This window comes from Hemiscyllium ocellatum, chromosome 1 (assembly GCF_020745735.1).
Source record: "Hemiscyllium ocellatum isolate sHemOce1 chromosome 1, sHemOce1.pat.X.cur, whole genome shotgun sequence".
Taxonomy (NCBI): domain Eukaryota; kingdom Metazoa; phylum Chordata; class Chondrichthyes; order Orectolobiformes; family Hemiscylliidae; genus Hemiscyllium; species Hemiscyllium ocellatum.
This window is the reverse complement of record NC_083401.1, coordinates 30,643,073-30,667,538: the sequence shown is the minus strand read 5'-3', so window position 1 is coordinate 30,667,538 and position 24,466 is coordinate 30,643,073. Positions and strand designations below refer to the sequence as shown.

At 42.1% G+C, this 24,466-nt stretch overlaps 2 protein-coding genes across 3 annotated transcripts in view; one reads left to right on the top strand and one right to left on the bottom strand.

Moving 5' to 3' along the window:
- Positions 1–8,583, top strand: part of LOC132826712 (E3 ubiquitin-protein ligase RMND5A) — a 52,882-nt gene extending 44,299 nt beyond the window's left edge. For both annotated transcript variants that reach the window (XM_060842953.1, XM_060842863.1), the window contains 2 exons: positions 1,690–1,844; positions 7,748–8,583. In XM_060842953.1, coding sequence (XP_060698936.1) covers positions 1,690–1,844; positions 7,748–7,811 — 219 coding nt within the window. In that variant the 3' untranslated portion in view covers positions 7,812–8,583. The remainder of the gene's footprint in view (positions 1–1,689; positions 1,845–7,747) is intronic.
- LOC132826492 (charged multivesicular body protein 3) overlaps positions 1–24,466 on the bottom strand; it is a 181,076-nt gene that overhangs the window by 141,841 nt on the left and 14,769 nt on the right. The window lies entirely within an intron of this gene.

Here is a 24,466-nt window from a genome sequence, read left to right as displayed (position 1 = left end):
TAGCAAGTGAAGAATGCACTGTTCATGTTGTTCAAATTTTTCCAGTTGGATAATTGCTTGATCTCATGATGATTTTTGAAGCTATTTCAAAGTATATTGGAAATGCATTAAATGAGTCGTGTGGAAGAAGGGGAAGGAAATCATCACCAGTCAGAATACTTACTTCTTATCCCTGTTTCAGTCCAAGTTCAATGTTGAACACCTTAATGAGAACCCTAACGTTATCAGCAAGTATTCAAGGAAATTCCTGATATTTTGCACGGAGTGCTATGTTCGCATTTTAAAGCCTGCAACCACCATGTTGAAGCAGTCTTGAGTCGGAAACAGAAAGTGCATTGCAGTCTGGATTTCTAAGGCTAACCACTTTATTTTAGCTGAGCACTAACCTTTCCACACAGTCCACAAGTAAGTTTACATAGACCTTCCCACAATCATGAAAATATGTGGACCTTTTCACGAGCAACGGGTTTGCAAATTTATTTTAAAGAAAGGCCAGGAAGTAACATTTAACTTCCACAAGGCTATGGTGCACTATAATTTTGGGCAATTCATTATAGGAAAAATATAAAACCAATGGAAAGTTACAGTTTAAATCTGTACATTCACAAAAACCCTGATGAAAGTTGTTTCACTTTTTTGGCTGACCAGTGAATTTCTGACAGGACATAGTCTTGGGGCAGCTCAATACATTCTTTTACAGGGAAAACCACAGCTTATAATTCATCCCTATTTAACATTAAGTTGCTAGTATGGCAGATATGAGAATAGATGTTGTGAGAAGTAGAAATGTTAAACAACAATTTTCCTATTGTTTTGTAATGCTATGAAACAATTTTGCATCAAGTGATACACAGAAACCATAATTGAAGTTTAGCAGTTTGAGTAGAAATGAAAGCTCTCTCTAAAGTAGCTGGTGTTTTCAATCCTGATATCCAGGCTGCTGCCTGCAGTCTCTGCACTTGCAACTAGTTACATTGAGGATAGTTGCCGCCCATTCAATATTTTATATATAGTGAAGAGAAACACAGACAACTGCAGTGAGTTGCATTGAGTATTGGAATTAGATTTTATTATTAGGTATGAAGTACACAGATCTCTTAAAGAGCCTATACAGAACTGAAATTCGGAGTGCATGCCTCAGTTGAGAGCTTCCCTCATGCTGATATGTCATAACTTGGAATGAGAGGAGAAGTAGGTACTCTTGGGTACTTAGTAATATGTGGCTGGTGCAATTCACAAGCATCTTTATTTTTAGAAACAAAGATTGTCTACTATTAAACAAAACTATGTTTATGGGTTGTTTTCATATCATTCTTCAATTACCTCTTAAGATTACTATTCTTTATCTGCCTTCCTTGGCTTCCAGTATGCGACAGACTAATTACAAGATCATCATCTTTGTCAAATCACTGCATGGTCTCACTCCTTTCTTACTTTTCTGATCTCTTTGGTACACTGTTCTCAGACACAGATGCAGCTACAAAAAAATTCTCTACCTAATTTGTTTGGTACTTTGTTTTAGCTCTCAAAGACCTAATTAAAATTCTCCTTGACTGTGTCTTTTCAATCCAATCCAATCCAGTCCTTTTCCCACTTTCCCTCTTTCTTGATTCTTATCATTTCTGAAGCATTACTCTCTTGCATAAAAAAAGCCATATTGTTGAATGCTATTTTCCAATTTGTTTTTAGATCGAAGTAGACCTCGGTAAAAAATGTTGGTATCATTCAATCTTTGCCTGTCCAATTCTTCGACAACAGACTACAGAATCCAATCCACCTATGAAGCTTGTCTGTGGCCACATAATCTCGCGAGATGCTCTGAATAAAATGATTAATGGAAGCAAGTAAGTGCTGTCACAGAAACATCCAGAAACTGAGGGGTTTCAATTTCATATTTGCAATAATTGATCACTCAGAACAAATAGTTAGTAGGACATCCTTGGTGATTGTTTACAGCATTGTTTTATTACAAAAGGAGTAGGTCATTCAGCTCCTTGTAATCTTGTTTTAAAATCAACTAGATTATGTTCAATTATGGTCCATTCAGAAGTCACACGACACCAGGTTATAGTCCATCAGATTTATTTGGAATTGCAAGCTTTCGGAGTGCTGCTCCTTCATCAGATGAAGGATTGGAAAATGACTGATATAATAACCTGTTTAAGAATAGAGGGAGGCAGAAGACAAATTATAGGATGGTTAGCCTGATCTCTGTTGTTGGTAAGAGTTTAGAGTCAGTCATTGAAGAGGCAAGTGGGCTAGTTTAGTTTGTGATTATGTTCGGCATGGCCTGGTTGGACCAAAGGATCTGTTTCCATGCTCTATGACTCAGATTGTAGAGTACTTGAAAATGCCTTGTTAAGTAAGGCTTATCACCAATGGGAGGTCATAACTGACAAATCTGTTGAATTTTTTGACAATGTAATGATCAATTTACATAAAGGAGATTAGATTAGATTACTTACAATGTGGAAACAGGCCCTTCGGCCCAACAAGTCCACACTCACCCGCCGAAGCACAACCCACCCAAACCCATTCCCCTACATTTACCCCTTCACCTAACACTACGGGCAATTTAGCATTGCCAATTCACCTAATCTGCACATTTTTGGACTGTGTGAGGAAACCGGAGCACCCGGAGGAAACCCACGCAGACACGGGGAGAATGTGCAAACTCCACACAGTCGCCTGAGGTGGGAATTGAACCCGGGTCTCTGGCGCTGTGAGGCGGCAGTGCTAACCACTGTGCCTCCGTTCCGCCCAGTAGATGTGATCTATTTGGATTTCCAGAGGCCTTTGACAGGGTGCTACACAGGATGCTGCTAATGCAGTCATTGTTTTTACCTTGCTAATCCAGGTGGTGGATTAGCCATGGGAAATGAAGGTAAAAAAATTAGGTCTGCAGATGCTGGAGATCACAGCTGAAAATGTGTTGCTGGTTAAAACACAGCAGGTTAGGCAGCATCTCAGGAATAGGGAATTTGACGTTTCGAGCATAAGCCCTGGCTTATGCTCGAAACGTCGAATTCCCTATTCCTGAGATGCTGCCTAACCTGCTGTGCTTTAACCAGCAACACATTTTCAGATGGGAAATGAAGGTTACAGGGATGGGATTGGGGGAGGTGGGTGTGGGTGGGATGCCGTTTGGAGGGCTGGTCTGGATTTGATGAGCCGAATGGCCTGTTTCCACACTGAAGGAATTCTGAGAAGATGAAAGCTCATGGTCTTATGGGCAAGGTACTGGCATGGATAGAGGATTGACTGACTGGCAAAAAGCAGAGAGTGGGGATAAAGGAGTCCTTTTCATGATGATAGCTGGTGACTAGTGGAGTTCCACGGTGTCCGTATTGGACCTCAGCTATTCATGTTATACTTGAACGATCTGGTCCAAGGGTACCAAGGGATCTGGTGGGCGGCATGGTGGTACAGTGGTTAGCACTGTTGCCTCACAGCGCCAAAGACCCGGGTTCAATTCCTTCCTCAGGCAACTGTCTGTGTGAAGTTTGTACATTCTCCCCGTGTCTGCATGGGTTTCCTCCAGGTGCTCTGGTTTCCTCCCATAGTCCAAAAATGTGCAGGTTAGGTGAATTGGCCATTCTAAATTTCCTGTAGTATTAGTTGAAGGGGTAAATTTAGGGGAATGGGTCTGGGTGGGTTGCTCTTCAGAGGGTCGGTGTGGACTTGTTGGACCAAAGGGCCTGTTTCTACACTGTAAGTAATCTAATCTAATACTAAGAGTATTGTTGCGAAGTTTGTAGATGCCGAAAAGATAGGCGGAGGGGCGGATAGTGTTGTGGATGTGGCAAGACTGCAAAAAGACTTAGACAAGCTAGGAGAATGGACAAAGAAGTGGCAGTTGGAATACAGTATGAGAAAGTGTGAAGTTAGGAAGAATAGATAGGTCACTGTTTTTAGCTTTAAACTCTAAATTATGCATTAGAGTCATAGAGATGTACAGCATGGAAACATACCCTTTGGTCCAACCTGTCACTGCCGACCAGTTTTCCAACCCAAACTAGTTCCACCTGCAAGCACCCGACCCATATACCCATCCAAATGCCTCTTAAATGTTGCAATTGTACCAGCCTCCACCACTTCCTCTGGCAGCTCATTCAATACACGTATACATTCTGCATGAAAAGGTTGCCCCTTGCATCTCTTTTATATCTTTTCCACTCTCACCCTAAACCTATGCCCTCTAGTTCTGGACTCCCTGACCCCAGGGAAAAGATTTTGCCTATTTACCCTATCATAATTTTGTAAACCTGTATAAGGTCTCCCCTCAGCTTCTGACACTCCAGGGAAAAAAGCCTCAGCCTGTCCAGCCTCTCCCTATAGCTCAAATCCCCCAACCCTGGCAACATCCTTGTAAATCTTTTCTGAACCCTTTCAAGTTTCACAACATCTTTCTGATAGGAAGGAGACCAGAATTGCATGCAATATTCCAACAGCGGCCTAACCAATGTCCTGTACAGCCGCAACATGACCTCCCAACTCCTGTACTCAGTACTCTGACCAATAAAGGAAAGCATACCAAATGCCGCCTTCACCATCCTATCTACCTGCGACTCTACTTTCAAGGAGCTATGAACCTGCACCCCAAGGTCTCTTTGCTCAGCAACACTCCCAAGGACCATACCATTAGGTGTATAAGTCCTGCTAAGATTTGCTTTCCCAAAAGGCAGCACCTCGCATTTATCTGAATTAAACTCCATCTGCCACTTCTCAGCCCATTGGCCATCTGGTCCAGATTGTATTGTAATCTAAGGTAACCGTCTTTGCTGACCACTACATCTCCAATTTTGGTGTCATCTGCAAACTTACTAACTGTACCTCTTATGCTCGCATCCAAATCATTTATGTAAATGACAAAAAGTAGAAGACCCAGCACCGATCCTTGTGGCACTCCACTGGTCACAGGCCTCCAGTCTGAAAAACAACCCTCCACCACCACCTTTTGTCTTCTACCTTTGAGCCAGTTCTGTATCCAAATGGCTAGTTCTCCCTGTATTCCATGAGATCTAACCCGGCTCACCAGTCTCCCGTGGGGAACTTTGTCGAATGCCTTACTGAAGTCCATGTAGACCACATCCACTGCTCTGCCCTCATCAATCCTCTTTGTTACTTCTTCAGAAAACTCAATCAAGTTTGTGAGACATGATTTCCCACGCACAAAGCCATGTTGACTATCCCTAATCAGTCCTTGCCTTTCCAAATACATGTACATCCTGTCCCTCAGGATTCCCTCCAACAACTTGCCCACCACTGATCTCAGGCTCAGTGGTCTATAGTTCCCTGGTTTGTCTTTACCACCCTTCTTAAACAGTGACACCACATTTGCCAATGTCCAGTCTTCTGGCACCTCACCTGTGACTATCGATGATATAAATATCTCAGCAAGTGGCCCAGCAAACAGTTCTCTGGCTTCCCACAGAGTTTTCGTGTACACCTGATCAGGTCCTGAGGATTTATCCACCTTTACCCATTTCAAGACATCCAGCACTTCCCGCTCTGTAATCTGGACATTTTGCAAGATGTCACCATTTATTTCCCTACAGTCTATATCTTTCATATCCTTTTCCACAGTAAATACTGATGCAAAATACTTATTTAGTATCTCCCCCATTTTCTGTGGCTCCACACAAAGGCTGCCTTGCTGATCTTTGAGGGGCCCTATTCTCTCCCTAGTTACCCTTTTGTCCTTAATATATTTGGAAAAACCCTTTGGATTCTTCTTAATCCAATTGCCAAAGCTATCTCATGTCCCCGTTTTGCCCTCCCAATTTCCCTCTTAAATATACTCCTACTTCCTTTATATTCTTCTAAGAATTCACTCGATCTATCCTGTCTATACCTATCTATGCTTCCTTCTTTTTCTTAACCAAACCCTCAATTTCTTTAGTCATCATGCATTCTCTATACCTACCAGCCTTCCCTTTCACCCTGACAAGAAAATACTTTCTCTGGATTCACGTTATCTCATTTCTGAAGGCTTCCCATTTTCCAGCAGTCCTTTTACCTACGAATATCTGCCTCCAATCGGTTTTCGAAAGTTCTTGCCTAATACTCTTAAAATTGGCCTTTCTCCAATTTAGAACTTCAACTTTTAGATCTGGTCTATCCTTTTCCATCACTATTTTAAAACGAATAGAATTATGGTCGCTGGTCCCGAAGTGCTCTCCCACTGACACCTCAGTCACCTTCCCTGCCTTATTTCCCAAGAGTAGGTCAAGTTTTGCACCTTCTCTAGTAGGTACATCCACATACTGAATCAGAAAACTGTCTTGTACGCACTTAAGGAATTCCTCTCCATCTAAACCCTTCACACTATGGCAGGGCTAGTCAATGTTTGGAAAGTTAAAATCCCCTACTATAACCACCCTATTATTCTTACAGATAGCTGAGATCTCCTGGCAAGTTTGTTTCTCAATTTCCCTCTATTAGGAGGTCCATAATACAATCCCAATAAGGTGATCATCCCTTTCTTATTTCTCAGTTCCACCCAAATAATGTCCCTGAATGTATTTCCAGGAATATCCTCCCTCAGCTGTAACGCTATCCCTTATCAAAAATGCCACTCCCCCTCCTCTCTTGCCTCCCTTTCTATCCTTCCTGTAGCATTTGTTTCCTGGAACATTAAGCTGCTAGTCCTGCCCAACCCTGAGTCATGTTTCTGTAATTGCTATGATATCTCATGCCCTGAGTTCATCTGCCTTCCCTGTTTGACCCCTTGCATTGAAGTAAATGCAGTTTAATTTATTAGTCCTACCTTGTCCTTGCCTGCCCTGACTGTTTGACTCACTTCTGTTCTTAACTGTACCAGTCTCAGATTGATCTCTTTCCTCACTATCTTCCTGGGACCCGCCAACGCGCCCCCGCCCCCACCACCACCTTACTAGTTTAAATCCTCCCAAGCTATTCAAGTAAATTTCCCTGCCAGTATATTAGTCCCCTTCCAATTTAGGTGCAGTCCGTCCTCCTTGTACAGGTCTACTCTTCCCCCAAGAGAGATTCCAATGATCCAAAAATGTGAATCCTTCTCCCATATACCAGCTCCTCAGCCATGCATTCATCTGCTCTATCCTCCTATTCCTGCCCTCACTAGCTCGTAGCACTGGGAGTAATCCAGATATTGCTACCCTTGAGGACCTCATTTTTAAATTTCTGCCTAACTCTGAGATTCTGAAGGGAGATTACACAACCTTTTCCCTTCCTATATCGTTGGTTCCAAAGCGAACAATGACCTCTTGCTGGCCCCTCACCCCTGTGAGAACATTCTGCAGCCTCTCTGAGACATCCTTGATCCTGGCACCAGGGAAACAACGCACCATTCTGCTTTTTCTCTGCTGGCCACAGAAACGTCTGTCTGTACCTCTGAGTACATAATCCCCTAACACAATTGATCTCTTGGACGCTGACGTACTCCTCGTTAATCAATTGAATTTTTTTCCACTAGCTGCTGGGATTTGGGCCCATATCCTCAGAGCGGGAATTTGGGGCTCTGGCTTGCTTGTCAAGGAACATTACCCCTGTGTCCCCCATGTAAAATTGGTCTGCTGTATAATTCCCAAAATGTTCGAGTGATTAGCACAGGTGTGACTCCCAGAATGTAAAAATACAAAAACCATCTTTGCTGGTCCCACAGCACTGCAACAGTTGACTGGTAGAGTGATCATGGAAGGATGTTTATCTTTCTCTCTTTTAATTGTGATTTTCTAATTAAGTTTCATTTGTGTTCACTTCCTAGGTTAAAATGCCCGTATTGTCCAATGGAGCAAGCACCAGCTGATGCAAAACAGATCTTCTTTTGAAGTTTACTGTGATTGGGGAAATCGTGTAGGAAGTTTTGAGCAGGGCTGTAGCAATTCATTATTCTGTTGGACTAATGCTTGCTAAGTTATGGTTGGTGTGAACATGCCAATGTGTATTTGGGACAGACTGAAGAAGGAAAACTACTGGGTATAAATTGGTTGCAATAGGGCTTTTTAACTCAGCTTGGTCTTGATACTTGATCAAGTGAGTACACCAGCACTCACCATTTCATGCAGTTATTTTATATTGAGACAATACTAGTAGTGCATTTTTTAAACTTAAAATATATGTAATTACCCATGAACAATGTTTTCGTATGGTTCCTCATAGTATCATTGTCATTTCATGGGTTACATTTGATTTTTTTAAAGTTCGGTGTGATCTTCATTCTTTAAATAAAATAGAAAAAGTGAATGTATGAGTAGACAACTACCGGTAAGGTTTGCATACCGTTCTATGTTGGTTTGATTGAGGTAGCTTTGGTATATTTTCATGTAATTTCTTTCCTGCCACAATTTGGCACAAAGCTCAAACATTGAGTGTGCATATATTAAGCTCCCAGGGGCTGATTATTTAAATTTACTGTAAATTTAAAAAGAATTTGCATTGAAAGTGGGCTAGTGGAGTATTGGCATGGGGAAAGGAACCAGTGCATGAAGGATAAACATGTATAATTCTGCTTCATGTAGATAATTTAGTTAGGTGTATGGTACCATGTCCAATACGTAACTACAACCTGAAATATCTTATTAAACAGAAGTTGTATACCAAGCATTTGTGTATTTCATCACTGTTTGAAGTGTACACCATCCTGTTCTATTTAAGAATGGGTTGTTGAAATAGCATTATTACAATTGCTTTGAAGTCTGTTGTATGAATTAATTCAGTGAAAATCTGCAATTTGGAAAAGAGTTCCAAAATACTGTACCAGCATCATGATGAAATTTGTAAATAATGTTAAAATTTAATTAAGTCTCTCATGCTCCAGCTTCCTTGTATTCCTCACATTTTCCATTCATGCTGGTTGTGTTTTGTACATTACACATTAAGCCCCCAGGCGCACTACCAGAGTGAGGGAGACATAAGTAAGACTATTAGTGTCTAAGCAGAAGCATAAAAATGTAACTTATCTTTACTTAACTACTCCCTGATTGTGCCGCAGGTACACAGACACAATACCTCCAAATCATGACGGAGAGATTGAGATGCCAGTGTTGGACTGGAATGTAGAAAGTTACGCAGCACACAGCATCAGGTTATACTTCAACAGGTTTAATTGGAAGCACTAGATTTCAGAGTGCCATTCCTTCATCAAGTAGATGTGGAATGCACAATTGTGCACTCCACAACCACCTGATGTAGAAGCGGCGCTCCGAAAGCTAGTGCTTCCAATTAAACCTGTTGGACTATAATCTGGTGTTGTGAGATTTGTAACTTTCAGCAATCTCTGTTTACACAGTAAAGCCTAAGGAGACTGATTGAGTTCAATCAATCATTACCTGACTGTTATTTGACCAGTTCAAAGCATACCCTTCTCGTCTGTTCAGGCCAGATCAGTCTCTGGATTTGTATGTCATATTCTCAAACTTCAATTAACCTGGAAACGGACCAGTGCCAAGAATAAAAATTGTAGTTTTGGCACTAATGTTCTATCTGCCCTCTGTCTAAGACATTCAACTTGTGTTCAGATGATCTTTTTTTGTTCTTGTAGCAACCTGCCTACTTTCATGCTTTGGTTTGGATTTCTGCTGAAATTTTACCTTTCACATTTTGGTTCCTTTCAAAATTTTCATGGTCAGAAGCATTTGGTTAATGAAGGTGCAGACCAACAGTACCATATCATGTCACCACTCAGCTGCTTTTACCCATGTGTTATACAAGCAGGAATAAAGTCAGTTTAAATTCCATTGAACACAAATTAAAACGTGCAATTGGTGCAATAATATTTAGTTTTTCATCAATTAGCAAGAAAACCTGCTGTCAGGACTGGATTTGAACACTGCACTTTATCTTAAATTCTCCTTGTTCTTAAAATTTTGCTTTTCTTTATTATATTATAGTGGAAGGACTGCTTCTGAATTTTTATTTCTTTTTTATAATTTATTACTATGATTTTCTGCTTTTGAAAGTGTGCAGTGGATGGGCTTTTTATTTCTTTATTTTACATTTTTTCCTTAGAGTTTGTACTCGAGAATCTGTTATCTGTGCTGTAAGTGGTGACTTGTAAACTTCACTGTACTCATGTGAGTACATGTGACAATTCAATTCAGAAATTAAGCCAGAATGTGAGGCTTGGAGGACTCTATGGCCTCCAGTTCCTGTGCCCATGTAATTTGTCTTGGTGGTATTGATTGAGAAATGAATATTGGCCTGGATGCTGAAGAGGACTCCCCATCTCTTTGAAGCAGTAACAAGAAATCCTTTGCTTAGCAATGTAGCCATCTTCCATCTGTGTCCATCTGTTTCTTTACAGAATGCAGCCACATGTTCTTCATCTCAGTAGTAACTGTGTGTTTCCATCTCCACTTAAATAAATTCCCTCACCTTTTGATCTCACATCAATCACAGTTGATTAAGTTCCTTGATTTTTAATAAAAATAGTATGATATTACACAGACTTGCTTTATTCATTTAACTCATTTAGCTGGTTGACGAGTTTGTGATGCAGAGTGATACCAGCAGTGTAGGTTTAATACCGTACCAATTGAAGTTATTATAACATCCCCTTTCTCTTGTGGCGTGTGACCCTTGGGTTAAACTACCACCAATCATCTCACTCTAATAAGTGAGCAGTCCTATGGACTGGTAAGACCATGATGACTTTATAAATTTAATCATGGAGCACTGGAGCTGTCAATTGAAGGATTAATGACGGGCTTTCGACTGGAGTAGATCAATTGAAAACCAGGAATGAAAATGGAAATACTGCACATAGGTGCATTAACATCCACAATTTATTTGTTGCAGTCATAACTAACACAAAGATGGACAATCATTCAGCCCCAGTGCATTGCAGCAGAAGTTCCTTTGGGAATTGTATCAGAAGATCATAAGAAATGGGAGCAAAAGTAAGCCATTCATCCCATGAAATCTGCTGTGCCATTCAGTGCGATCATGGCTCATCTGATAATCCTCCATTCCACTTTTTCCCATATTCCTTGACTACTGGTTAGAACGAGTCATAGAGATGTACAGCATGGAAACAGACCCTTCGGTCCAACCTGTCCATGCCGACCAGATATCCCAACTCAATCTAGTCCCACCTGCCAGCACCTGGCCCATATCCCTCCAAACCCTTCCTATTCATATACTCATCCAAATGCCTCTTAAATGTTCCAATTGTACCAGCCTCCACCACATCCTCTGGCAGCTCATTCCATACACGTACCACCCTTTGTGTGAAAACGTTGCCCCTTAGGTCTCTTTTATATCTTTTCCCTCTCACTCTAACCCTATGCCGTCTAGTTCTGCACTCCCCAATGCCAGAGAAAAAACTTTGTCTATTTATCCTATCCATGCCCTTTATAATTTTGTAAACCTCTGTAGAGTTACCCCTCAGCCTCCGACGCTCCAGGGAAAACAGCCCAGCCTATTCAGCCTCTCCCTGTAGCTCAGATCCTCCAACCCTGGCAACATCCTTTTAAATCTTTTCTGAACACTTTCAAGTTTCACAACATCTTTCCGATAGGAAGGAGACCAGAATTGCATGCAATATTCCAACAGTGGCCTGACCAATGTCCTGTACAGCCGCAACATGACCTCCCAACTCCTGTACTCAATACTCTGACCAATAAAGGAAGACATACCAAACGCCTTCTTCACTATCCTATCTACCTGCGACTCCACTTTCATGGATCTATGAACCTGCACTCCAAGGTCTCTTTGTTCAGCAACATTCCCTAGGACCTTACCTTTAAATGTATAAGTCCTGTTAAGATTTGCTTTCCCAAAATGCAGCACCTCATATTTATTTGAATTCAACTCCATCTGCCACTTCTCAGCCCATTGGCCCATTTGGTCCAGATCCTGTTGTAATCTGAGGTAACCCTCTTCGCTGTCCACTACACCTCCAATTTTGGTGTCATCTGCAAACTTACTAACTGTACCTCTTATGCTTACATCCAAATCATTTATGTAAATGATGAAAAGTAGAGTGCCCAGTACTGATTCTTGTGGCACTCCACTGGTCACAAGCCTCCAATCTGAAAAACAACACTCCACCACCACCCTCTGTCTTCTACCTTTGAGCCAGTTCTGTATCCAAATGGCTAGTTCTCCCTGCATTCAATGAGATCTAACTTTGCTAATCAGTCTCCCATGGGGAACCTTGTTGAATGCCTTACTGAAGTCCATATATATCACATCTACTGCTCTGCCCTCATCAATCATCTTTGTAAAACTCAATCAAGTTTGTGAAACATGACTTTCCACGCACAAAGCCATGTTGACTATCCCGAATCGGTCCTTGCCTTTCCAAATACATGCACATCCTGTCCCTCAGGATTCCCTCCAACAATTTGCCCACCACTGAGGTCAGGTCTTTACCACCCTTTTTAAACAGTGGCACCACATTTGCCAACCTCCAGTCTTCCGACACCTCACCTGTGGCTATCGATGATAAAAATATCTCAGCAAGAGGCCCAGCAATTACTTCTCTAGCTTCCCACAGAGCTCTCGGGTACACCTGATTAGGTCCTGGGGATTTATCCACCTTTACCCATTTCAAGACATCCAGCACTTCTTCCTCTGTAATCTGGGCATTTTGCAAGATGTCACCATTTATTTCCCTACAGTCTATATCTTCCATATCCTTTTCCACAGTAAATAATGATGCAAAATATTCATTTAGTATCTCCCCCATTTTCTGTGGCTCCACACAAAGGCCGCTTTGCTGATCTTTTGAGGGGCCCTATTCTCTCCCTAGTTACCCTATTGTCCTTAACATATTTGTAAAAGCCCTTTGGATTCTCCTTAATTCTATTTGCCAAAGCTATCTCATTTCCCGTTTTGCCCTCCTGATTTCCCTCTTAAATATACTCCTACTTCCTTTATACTCTTCTCAGGATTCACTCGATCTATCCTGTCTATGCTGCCTTCTTTTTCTTAACCAAAACCTCAATTTCTTTAGTCATCCAGCATTCCCTATACCTACCACCCTTCCCTTTCACCCTGACAGGAATATACTTTCTCGGGATCCTTGTTATCTCATTTCTGAAGGCTTCTTATTTTCCAGCAGTCCCTTTACCTGCGAATATCTGCCTCCAATCAGCTTTCGAAAGTTCTTGCCTAATACTTCAAAACTGGCCTTTCTCCAATTTAGAACTTCAACTTTTAGCTCTGGGTTTACTGGGGATGTTTACTGGCGATTGTAGACTCATTTGCAACTGCAGCAGTCCGCCAATATGAAACCGAGATCTAAAGAAGAATTAGTCTTGTGTTGACATTCAAATAAAGACATGATAAATAATGGTTATCTCCTCCAAAAGAGAAATGAATCATTGCCCTTGATTTTCAATGACATTACTATGTCTGGGCTCCCAACTGTTAATATCTAGTAGGGTGCTCACTCCAATAAAGGCAAAATGCTGTTGGTTCTGAAGTTGTATTGGACTCTGTTTCTCTCTACACAGATAGTGCCAGCCCTGAGTTTCTCCAGCATTCTTAGAGATTTGCTGAGAAGAGCATGGTTATAATTGTTCTGTTCTGAGAAAGGTCACTAGACCTGAAACTTTAACTCTGATTTCTGTCTACAGATACTGCCATGACCTACAGAGCTTTTCCAGCAAATTCTATTTTTGTCTCTGATTTACAGCATCTGGAGTTCTTTTGGTTTTTATATTATGACTGTGCCCACTGAATGAAAAACTGTTAAATTAGAGGTAGGTGACCCCTCACTGAGGTTAGAATATCTATAAAGTTGCTGTTGAGAGTAAAAGAGTTGAATCTTTATTTCTGCTTGCGATTTTTGAGAAGATTTGTAGCTCAGTTTGTGGTTCAGGTTGTAAGTTTACTTGCTGAACTGAAATATTTGTTCTTAGATGTTTCGTCACCATGCTAGGTAATGTCATTAGTGAACCTCTGTTGAAGTGCTGATGTTCTATCCCACTTTCAATTTGTGTGCCTTGGTCTGTTGTGGGTGATATCACTTCTGGTTCTTTTTCTAAGAGATTGGTAAATGAAGTCCAAATTGATATGTTTGTTGATGGAGTTCCAGTTTGAATGCCAGGCCTCTAGAAATTCCCGTGTGTGTCTTTGTTAGCCTGTCCCAGGATGGATGTATTGTTTCCGGTCGAACTGGTGTCCCCCATTCTCTGTGTTTAACGATACTAGTGATAGTTGGTCATGTCTTTTGGTGGCTAGTTGGTGCTTGTGTATCCTGGTGGCTAGTTTCCTGCCAGTCTGTCTGATGTGATCTTTGTTACACTCCTTGCAGGGTATTTTGTATGTGATGTTCATTCTGCTGGTTGTTGGTACAACGTCCTTCAGGTTTATCAAGAGCTGTTTCCGTGTGTTGGTAAGTTTGTGGGCGACCATGATGCCAAGGGGCTGGAGTAATCTAGTTGTCATCTCCAAGATGTCTTTAATCTATGGTAGTGTAGCTCGAGTCTCTGGGCATGTTGTGTTCTCTTGTTTAGGTTTGTTGTGTAAGAATCGGTGGACTGTCATTTTCAGGTATCTGTTCTTGAATACATTGTACGGGGGGAGGGGGTGTGTGGTTATTTTGGCATCTCTTAGTTCCTGGGTGCTGAAGTGCGTTGTGGCTCACTTAAATAATGTCCTGATGCAGCTCTGTTTGTTGGTGTTAGGATGATTGCTCCTGTAGTTGGGTATCTGGTCTGTGTGTGTTGCTTTCCTGCAGATGCTGGTCTGCAGCTCTCCATTGGCGTTTCATTCTACTGTGACATCTAGGAAGGGGAGTCTGTTTATGTTCTCTTCCTCTTTGGTGACCTTTATGCCAATATGGATGTTGTTTATGTGTTTGTAGGTTTCTTCTAATTTGTTCCATTTCATGATGCCAAAGGTATCACCCACATGGCAGTCCCAAAGCTGGGGCTGGATCATGGGGATGGCTGTTCGTTCCAACCCCCACACAACTGCTTCTACCAAGAATCCTGATGTTGATGATTATGAGTGTCCCATTGATTTGTCTGCAGATCTTGTCGTTGATGGTGAAGTGAGTTGAGAGGCACAGGTCTACTAGTTTGAGAATGCAGTCCTTGCTGATGGAGTTGGTGCTGTCTGATGTTTGTGTTCTTGGTTCATCTAGTAGTGCAGACAGTGTTTCTTTGGCCACAGTGATGTTTATTGATGTGAATAAGGCTATCATGCCAAAGGAACCATGACTTCATTATCCTATACCTTGGTGTCTTTGATGATGTTCAGGAATTCCTGGATGGAGTAGATGGAGTGACATGAGTCTTCTATGAGGTATTTCAATTTGGGTTGAAGTTCATTTGCTAGTTTGTATGTCAGTGTGTCTGGAAGTGAGACCATGGGTCTGAGGGTGGATCCTGGTTTGTGTATCTTATTGTAATCTGTAGAAATGGGATGTATTGGTTCCTTCAGGTTTCATTCTTTGGAGGTCTGTCTTGTTAATTTCACTGATCTTGTGAAGTTTTTCAGCGATGCTGTTACACGGTTTCTAGCAATGGAGTCAGGTCAGCATTCAAACCGGAACTCCATCAACAAACACCTCGATTTGGACCCCATTTATCAACCCCTTAGATAAAGTGATGTCACCCATCAAAACAGACTAAGACACACAAAAAGGAAGCAGAACAGAGCACCAGAGCTTCAATGGAGATTTAGTGATGATGCTACCTAGCATGGTGACGGAACATCAAAGACCAAACCTTCCAGCTCTGCAAGCAAACTTACAACCTTTTTCAACAAGTTCTTACAAAGTATGAAGTAGGTTTTTTTGTGTGTGTGTAACAAACTTGTATGTTCTTGTGTTTAAAAACACATTACTAACCTCTTGTGAATATGTTCAGTAACTGACACCATGATAAACAATCTTTAAAAATAGAAGTTATGGTCTATGGAGACAGGTTTCACGTCATTTGACTTGTCCAATATTACCATTGGCTGTGATCAGAAGGGTAACACCTATTCACAATCCCTGGTGCACAAGGGAATATTGTCCACCCTCCTGGATGAGTGCAGCATCAAGATTTTTCAACTTGACACCATCCAGGAAAAACCAACTTGATTGTCATCGAATGATCCTACAAACCAGCTTCCTTGAACAATGAGTGGAACTGACTAAACATAGAACATAGAACATAGAAAGATACAGCGCAGTACAGGCCCTTCGGCCCTCGATGTTGCGCCGACCGAATCCTACCTAACCTACACTAGCCCAATAACTTCCAAATGCCTATCCAATGCCCGCTTAAATGACCATAAAGAAGGAGAGTTCACCACTGCTACTGGCAGGGCATTCCATGAACTCTCAACCCGCTGTGTAAAGAATCTACCCCTAACATCTGTCCTATACCTACCACCCCTTAATTTAAAGCTGTGTCCCCTAGTAACACCTGACTCCATTAGCGGTAAAAGGTTCTCAGTGTCGACCCTATCTAAACCCCTAATCATCTTATACACCTCTATCAAATCTCCCCTAAACCTTCTCTTCTCCAATGAGAACAGCCCCAAGTGCCTCAGCCTTTCCTCATAAGATTTTCCTACCATTCCAGGCAACATCCTGGTAAACCTCCTCTGCACTCGTTCCAATGCCTCTACATCCTTCCTATAGTATGGCGACCAAAACTGCACACAGTACTCCAGATGAGGCCGCACCAGAGTCTTATACAGTTGCAACATGACCTCAGGACTCCGGAACTCAATTCCTCTGCCAATAAAGCCCAGTACACCATATGCCTTCCTCACAGCACTATTTACCTGGGTGGCAACTTTCAGAGATCTGTGTACATGGACACCAAGATGGCTCTGCTCATCCACACTACCAAGTAGCCTACCATTAGCCCAGTAATCCATCTTCTTGTTACTCCTACCAAAGTGAATGACTTCACACTTAGCTACATTGAATTCCATTTGCCACATTTCTGCCCAGCTCTGCAACTTATCTATATCCCGCTGTAACCTACCACTTCCTTCCTCACTATCCACAACTCCACCGACTTTTGTGTCATCCGCAAACTTGCTTACCCAGCTTTCAAGCCCTTCCTCTAGATCATTTATAAAGATAACAAAAAGCAATGGTCCCAAAACAGATCCTTGTGGTACACCGCTAGTAACTGCACTCCAAGATGAACATAGTCCATCAACTACTACACTCTGTCTCCTTCCAGCCAGCCAATTCCTAATCCAAACCTCTAATGTATCCTCAATGCCATACCTCCGTAGTTTTAGCATTAGCCTACCATGGGGAACCTTATCGAACGCCTTACTAAAATCCATATACACAACATCTACTGCTTTACCCTCGTCCACTTCCTTAGTCACCTTCTCAAAGAACTCAATAAGGTTTGTGAGGCACGACCTGCCCTTCACAAAACCATACTGGCTATCCTTGATCACGTTATTCCTATCCAGATGTTCATAAATCTTATCCCTTACCATTCTCTCTAAGACTTTGCCCACCACTGAAGTCAGACTCACTGGCCTATAGTTACTAGGGCTATCCCTACTCCCTTTCTTGAACAAGGGGACCACATTCGCTATCCTCCAGTCCTCTGGTACTATTCCCGTTGACAATGACGACATAAAGATCCAGGCCAATGGCTCTGCTATCTCCTCCCTAGCTTCCCATAGGATCCTAGGGTAAATGCCATCAGGCCCAGGAGACTTATCTATTTTCATCCTCTCCAATATTCCCAGAACCTCTTCCCTGCATATTTCCAGGCCATCCATTCTAATCAATTGTGACTCCATATTCACATCAGCAACAGTGTCCTGTTCCTGAGTGAATACTGATGAAAAGTATTGATTTAGTGTCTCTCCAATCTCCTCCGCCTCCCCACACAACTTCCCACTACTATCCTTGACTGGACCGATACCTACCCTAGTCATCCTTTTATTCCTGACATACCTATAGAAAGCCTTTGGGTTTTCCCTAATCCTACCAGCTAAAGACTTTTCATGTCCCCTTCTCGCTTCTCTTAGCTCTCTCTTTAGATCCTTCCTGGCTACCTTATAACTCTCTATCGCCCCAACTGAACCTTCACGCCTCATCTTTACATATGCCGCCTTCTTCCCTTTCACAAGGGATTCCAATTCCTTACTAAACCACGGCTGCCTCACAAGGCCCTTTGCACCATGCCTGACTGGTACATACTTATCGAAGACACGTAGTAGCTGCTCCTTGAACAATCCCCACATCTCATTAGTGTTCTTCTCTTGAAGCCTGTTTTTCCAATCCACACATCCTAAGTCATGCCTCACTGCATCATAATTTCCCTGCCCCCAGCTATAACTCTTCCCCTGCGGCGCACACTTATCCCTCTCCATCACTAAAGTAAAAGTCACCGAGTTGTGGTCACTGTCCCCGAAGTGCTCACCTACCTCCAAGTCTAACACCTGGCCTGGTTCATTACCTAGAACCAAATCCAGTATAGCCTCACCTCTTGTTGGCCTGTCTACATATTGTGTCAGGAAACCCTCCTGCACACATTGGACAAACACCGACCCATCTAATGAACTCGAGCTATAGCTCTCCCAGTCAATATCTGGGAAGTTAAAGTCCCCCATAACAACCACCCTGCTACCTTCACTCTTTTCCTGAATCATCCTCGCAATATTATCCTCTACTTCTCTAGGACTATTAGGAGGCCTGTAGAAAACACCTAACAGGGTGACCTCACCTTTCCTATTTCTAACCTCAGCCCAAACTACCTCAGATGGCAAGTCCTCTTCCATCGTCCATTCCACTGCTGTAATACTATCTTTGGATGGAAAGTTATTTTAGATCTAGTATTGTGTAATGAAGCAGGGCTAATTAATATCATAATACGGGTCCTCTGAGTGAAAGTGCTTATAATATAATTCTGTATTAAGTTTGAGCACCATGTTTGAATCTAACCGATCTTAAATTCAATTTTTAAAAAGCTCCCCTCTATCAACACATGCATACACATGGTTGGGGGGGGGAGTGGAGAACAGTACAATGGTCCCTATCCACATGGTTTATTGAGATGATCCTTTGCTGGCCAGAACATTGCTTCTAGCTGATCCTTCTCTGCTGTCCCTTGTTTCCTGGAGTCGCCGTACCTGTACACATTAATAAAGGTCTCTAACTTAATTAATTAGGTCATAGTTTACAACAACTGTTGTCAGGAAATAAGTTGGCTATGTTCAGAAATTTTACTGCATACCAAGAACAGCTCTTTCCAATGGCTTCTGCCCAAATGTTAGGACCCCAAATTGTTCAGCCAACTAGGGACTCTCAATGGTTCTTCAATGGTATTGCTACTACTGAATCCCCCACTATCAATATTGTTGGGAGTTACCATTTCCCAGAAACTTGACTGGACTCACCACATAAACACAATAGCTGCAAGAGCAGGTCAGAGACTAGGAACACTGTGGCGAGAAACGCCTGACCTAGAAATAAGTTGCCTTTCCTTCACTGTCATTGGGTCAAAATCCTGGAATTCCCTTCCTAAGGGCATTGAGTGTTAACCCACAGCAGGTGGATTGCAATGGTTCATGAAGGCAGCTCACCACCACCTTCTCAAGGGGAACTAAGGACAAGTAATATGTGCTAGCCCAGCCAGGAAAACCCACATCCACGAGGAATGAAAAAGAGCACGAAACATAGGCCAGTTAGTATAACATTTATGATAAGAAAATGGTTTGAATTAGTTATTAAAGAGGAAACTTAGCAAATCGTGATGTGATCAGGCAGAGCCAACATGGTTTTATGAAAGGGAAATGGTGTTTACCTAACTTACAGTCCTTTTCAGGAAGAAACAAGCAAGGTGGCTAACTAGGAACCCATTTGGTGTACATGATGTGGTGTGTGTAGCTGGATCTTCAAAAGATATTTGATAAAATATCACACTAGAAGTTGTTGCACAAAAGACGAGTGGGCTATGTGGAACATGTTAGCATGGATAAAGGGGAAGCACAGAGCATTGATAAATGAATCTTTTTCAGGTTGGCAAGTTACAATTACTGAAGTGCTACAGTGATCAGTGCTGGGTCTTTAACTATTTGCAATCCATATTTGTGATTTCCATGTAAGGACTGAACATACGGTAGCTAACTTTACTGATAAAACATAAGAATGTAAGAAAGAGGATCAGGAGTAGACCATGTAGCCCTTCAAGCCTGCCTTGCTATTTAACAAAGTCATGGTTGATCTGCTTCAGGCCTCAATTCCTATCTCATGCTAATCTATCTCCACTATTTTTAAAAAAATCCATCTTCTCTTTAATCGTTTTAAATATTTTCAGTGATTTAGTCTTCACAACTCCCTGGGCAGATAATTCAAGATATTCACTACCCTGTAGGAGAAGAAATTCTTTCAAGCAATCAAAGTTTATGGAAGGACAGCAGGAAAATGAAGTTAAAGATTATCAGGTAAAAAATGAGGTCTGCAGATGCTGGAGATCGCAGTTGAAAATGTGTTGCTGGTTAAAGCACAGCAGGTTAGGCAGCATCTCAGGAATAGGAAATTCGACGTTTCGGGCATAAGCCCTTCATCATAAGCTCTGATGAAGGGCTTATGCCCGAAACGTCGAATTTCCTATTCCTTGGATGCTGCCTGACCTGCTGTGCTTTAACCAGCAACACATTTTCAACATTAAAGATTATCAGATCAGCTACAAGTTCATTGAGCGGCAGAGCAGACTCAATTGGCTGAATGGCTTGCTCTTGTTCCTACATCATATGGGCATATAAAGATATGGTCACCAACACCCTGCAGCATTGTAACAAGGCTTCCTTATTTTTAAAGGCTGAATTTCCCCATGGGATACTGGTTAGCAAGGTTAGATCTCACGGAATACAAGGAGAACTAGATATTTAGCTGCAGAACTGGCTCAAAGATAGAAGACAGAGGGTGGTGGTAGAAGGTTGTTTTACAGAATGGAGGCCTGTGACCAGTGGAGTGCCACAAGGATCGGTGCTGGGTCCTTTACTTTTCATCATTTATATACATGATTTGGATGCAAGCATAAGAGGTATTGTTAGTAAGTTTGGAGATGACACCAAAATTGGAGGTGTAGTAGACAGTGATGAAGGTTACCTCAGATTACAACAGGATCTTAATCAAGTGGGCTAATAAATGGCAGATGGAGTTTAGATTCCCAACAGTGTGGAAACAGGCCCTTCAGCCCAACTAGTCAACACTAACCCTCCGAAGAGTAACCCACCCAGACCCATCTCCCTCTGACTAATGCACCTAACACTATGGGCAATTTAGAATGGCCAATTCACCTGACCTGCACATCTTTGGATTGTGGGAAGAAACCGGAGCACCCGGAGATGGAGGAAATGTGCAAACTCCACATAGACAGTCGCCCAAGGCTGGGATCGAACCGGGGACCCTGGTGCTGTGAGGCAACAGGGCTAACCACTGAGTCACCATGCCAATTCAGATAAATGTGAGGTGCTGCATTTTGGGAAAGCAAAGCCTAGCAGGACTTATACACTTAATGGTAAGGTCCTAGGGAGTGTTGCTGAACAAAGAGACCTTGGAGTGCAGGTTCATAGCTCCTTGAAAGTGGAGTCGCAGGTAGATAGGATAGTGAAGAAGGTGTTTGGTATGCTTTCCTTTATTGGTCAGATGACTGAGTACAGGAGTTGGGAGGTTATGTTGGGGCTGTACAGGACATTGGTTAGGCCACTGTTGGAATATTGCGTGCAATTCTGGTCTCCTTCCTATTGGAAAGATGTTGTTCAGAAAGCGTTCAGAAAAGATTTACAAGGATGTTGCCAGGGTTGGAGGATTGAGCTATAGGGAGAGGCTGATCAGGCTGGGGCTGTTTTCCCTGGAGCGTCGGAGGCTGAGGGGTGACCTTATAGAGATTTACAAAATTATGAGGGGCATGGACAGGATAAATAGACAAAGTGAGGGGCTAGCGGGCATAGGTTTAGGGTGAGAGGGGAAAGATATAAAAGAGACCTAAGGGGCAATTTTTTCATGCAGAGGGTGGTACGTGTATGGAATGAACTGCCAGAGGAAGTGGTGGAGGCTGATACAATTGCAACATTTAAAAGGCATTTGGGTGGGTTTATGAATAGAAAGGGTTTGGAGGGATATGGGCTGGGTGCTGGCAGGTGGGACTAGATTGGGTTGGGATATCAGACCAAAGGGTCTGTTTCCATGCTGTACATTTCTAGGACTCTATTTGCCTTTTTAAAAACTTGTTGCACCTGCCTGTTAACTTTTTTGTGTTTCATGCACAAGAACATCCAGATCCCCATGTGGTTGCATATTTTTGGAGTCTCTCTCCATTAAAGTATCAATCAACCATTTCATTCTTCTACCAAAGTGCATGACCTCACACTTCCCTGCAATAAACTCTATCTGCTTGGTTTTTGCCCACTCATTCACTCAACCTGTCCATATCTCCTTGCAGATGTCTTATGTTCTTATTGCAATATGCCCTTTGATATTTGCATCTTCCAATTTGGATATGTTACATTCTGTCCCACTTCCAGATTATCAATATAGACAGTGAACATTTGAGGGTCTAGGACTTAATCCTTGTGGAATTCCATTAGTTACTCAACCTGAAAAAAAAGTCAATTCCAACAGTCTGTCATCTGTGTTTTAACAAATCCTCAATCTGTGCAAATATATTAATTCCAATACTGTGACCACCTATTCTGCACAATAGTGGCACAGTGGTTAGCACTGCTGCCTCACAGTGCTAGAGATCTGGGTTCAATTCCTGCCTCAGGCGACTGACTGTGTGGAGTTTGCACATTCTCCCCGTGTCTGTGTGGGCTTCCTCCCACAGTCCAAAAATGTGCAGGTCAGGTGAATTGGCCATGCTCAATTGCCTGTAGTGTTAGGTGAAGGGGTAAATACAGGGGAATGGGTCTGGGTGGGTGTGCTTCGGCAGTTCGGTGTGGACTTGTTGAGCCGAAGGGCCTGTTTCCACACTGTAAGTAATCTAATCTAAACTGTTTATGAGACACAATTTCAAATGTAGTCTGAAAATCCTGATACACTAGATCTGTTCATTCTCCTTTTTTAACTCTGTTTGTCATACCGTCAAAGAAACAGATAAGTAGGAAAGTAAATTCCCAAGAAGAGATTGCAAAGGGATATGGTAGGTTATGAATGTGCAAAGCTTGGAAGGTGATGTATAATGTAGGAAAATGTTAACTTGTCCACTTTAGCAGTAAAATGGCGAGAGACTGCAGAACAGTGGTACAGAGGAATCTAGTGATCTTGGTAGAATAACCATATTAGTATGCAAATACAAGAGATGAGGAAAGACAAAATATCCCGTGTATGAATTAAATGGGTGCTGGCATCTATTGCAAGGGGAATGCAGAATAAAATAGGGAGGTTTTACTGGAGCTTTATGTGGCCATTGATGAGACCATATATGGGGTATTGAGTACAGTTGAAACACAAGTGGATCAGCCACGATTTTATTGAATGGTCCTCTCTGTTCTTTTTTGTGTATTTGTATCAATGTATAAAGTTTGTGGTAATTCACCTCCTGACTTTTCAAAATCTTCACTATTTTCAAGGGACAAGTCAGGTTCATGGTAGAATACTTGTCACTTGCCTTAATTAATGAAGCTTCATATAATTGTAGATACCGTACATTTTAATTTTACTGTATTCTTGATTGTGAATGGGAAATGTATTAGTTTAAAAGCCAAGGAACATTGACGGATTGTTGCAATTTTTAAAAGCAAATTTTATTCATTGTAAGTGCCTTTTATCTAGCTGTTGCTTCAAGTAGCGTAGAAAGCCTAATTCTGGATGTGCTGGAGCCAAGGGGCTGTGTATGAATAGAGATTTGATGAGCAATAACTAGATTGATTGTGGACTAGTCACCAGTTATTTATGACATAGACTTTCTGCCTGCCAACTACAATGTAATTTTAAAATATTCTATTTACATGTGGAATGTGGGTATCGCTGGCTGGCCAGCCTTTTTATTGCCCATCTCTAATTGCCCTTAAAAACCACTACAGTCCACATGCTGTGGTTTGACCCACAACGCTGTCTGGGAGGGAATTCCAGGGTTTGATCCAGCAATAGTGAAAGAATGGCAATATATTTCCAAGTCAGGATAGTGAGAGACTTGGAGGGGAACTTGCAGGTGGTAGTGTTCCAATATTTCTCTGCCCTTGTATTTGAAAGTGGCTGTGGGTTTGGAAAGTGTGATCTAAGGATCCTTTAGTGAATTTCTGCAGTGCATCTTGTAGATAGTGCACACTGCTACTACTGGTCATCAGTGGTAGAAAGAGTGAATGTTTGTGGATACAGTGCTGATCAAGCAGGCTGCTTTGTCCTGGATGGTGTCAAGCTTCTTGAGTGTTGTTGGAGCTGCACTCATCCAGGCAAGTGAGAAGTATTCCACCACAGTCCTGACTTGTATCTTGCCGATGGTGGACAGACTTTGGGGGGTCAGGAGGTGAGTTACACACCGCAGTATTACTAACTTCTGACCTGCTCTTGTAGCCACTATGTTTATATGGCGACTCCAGTGGAGTT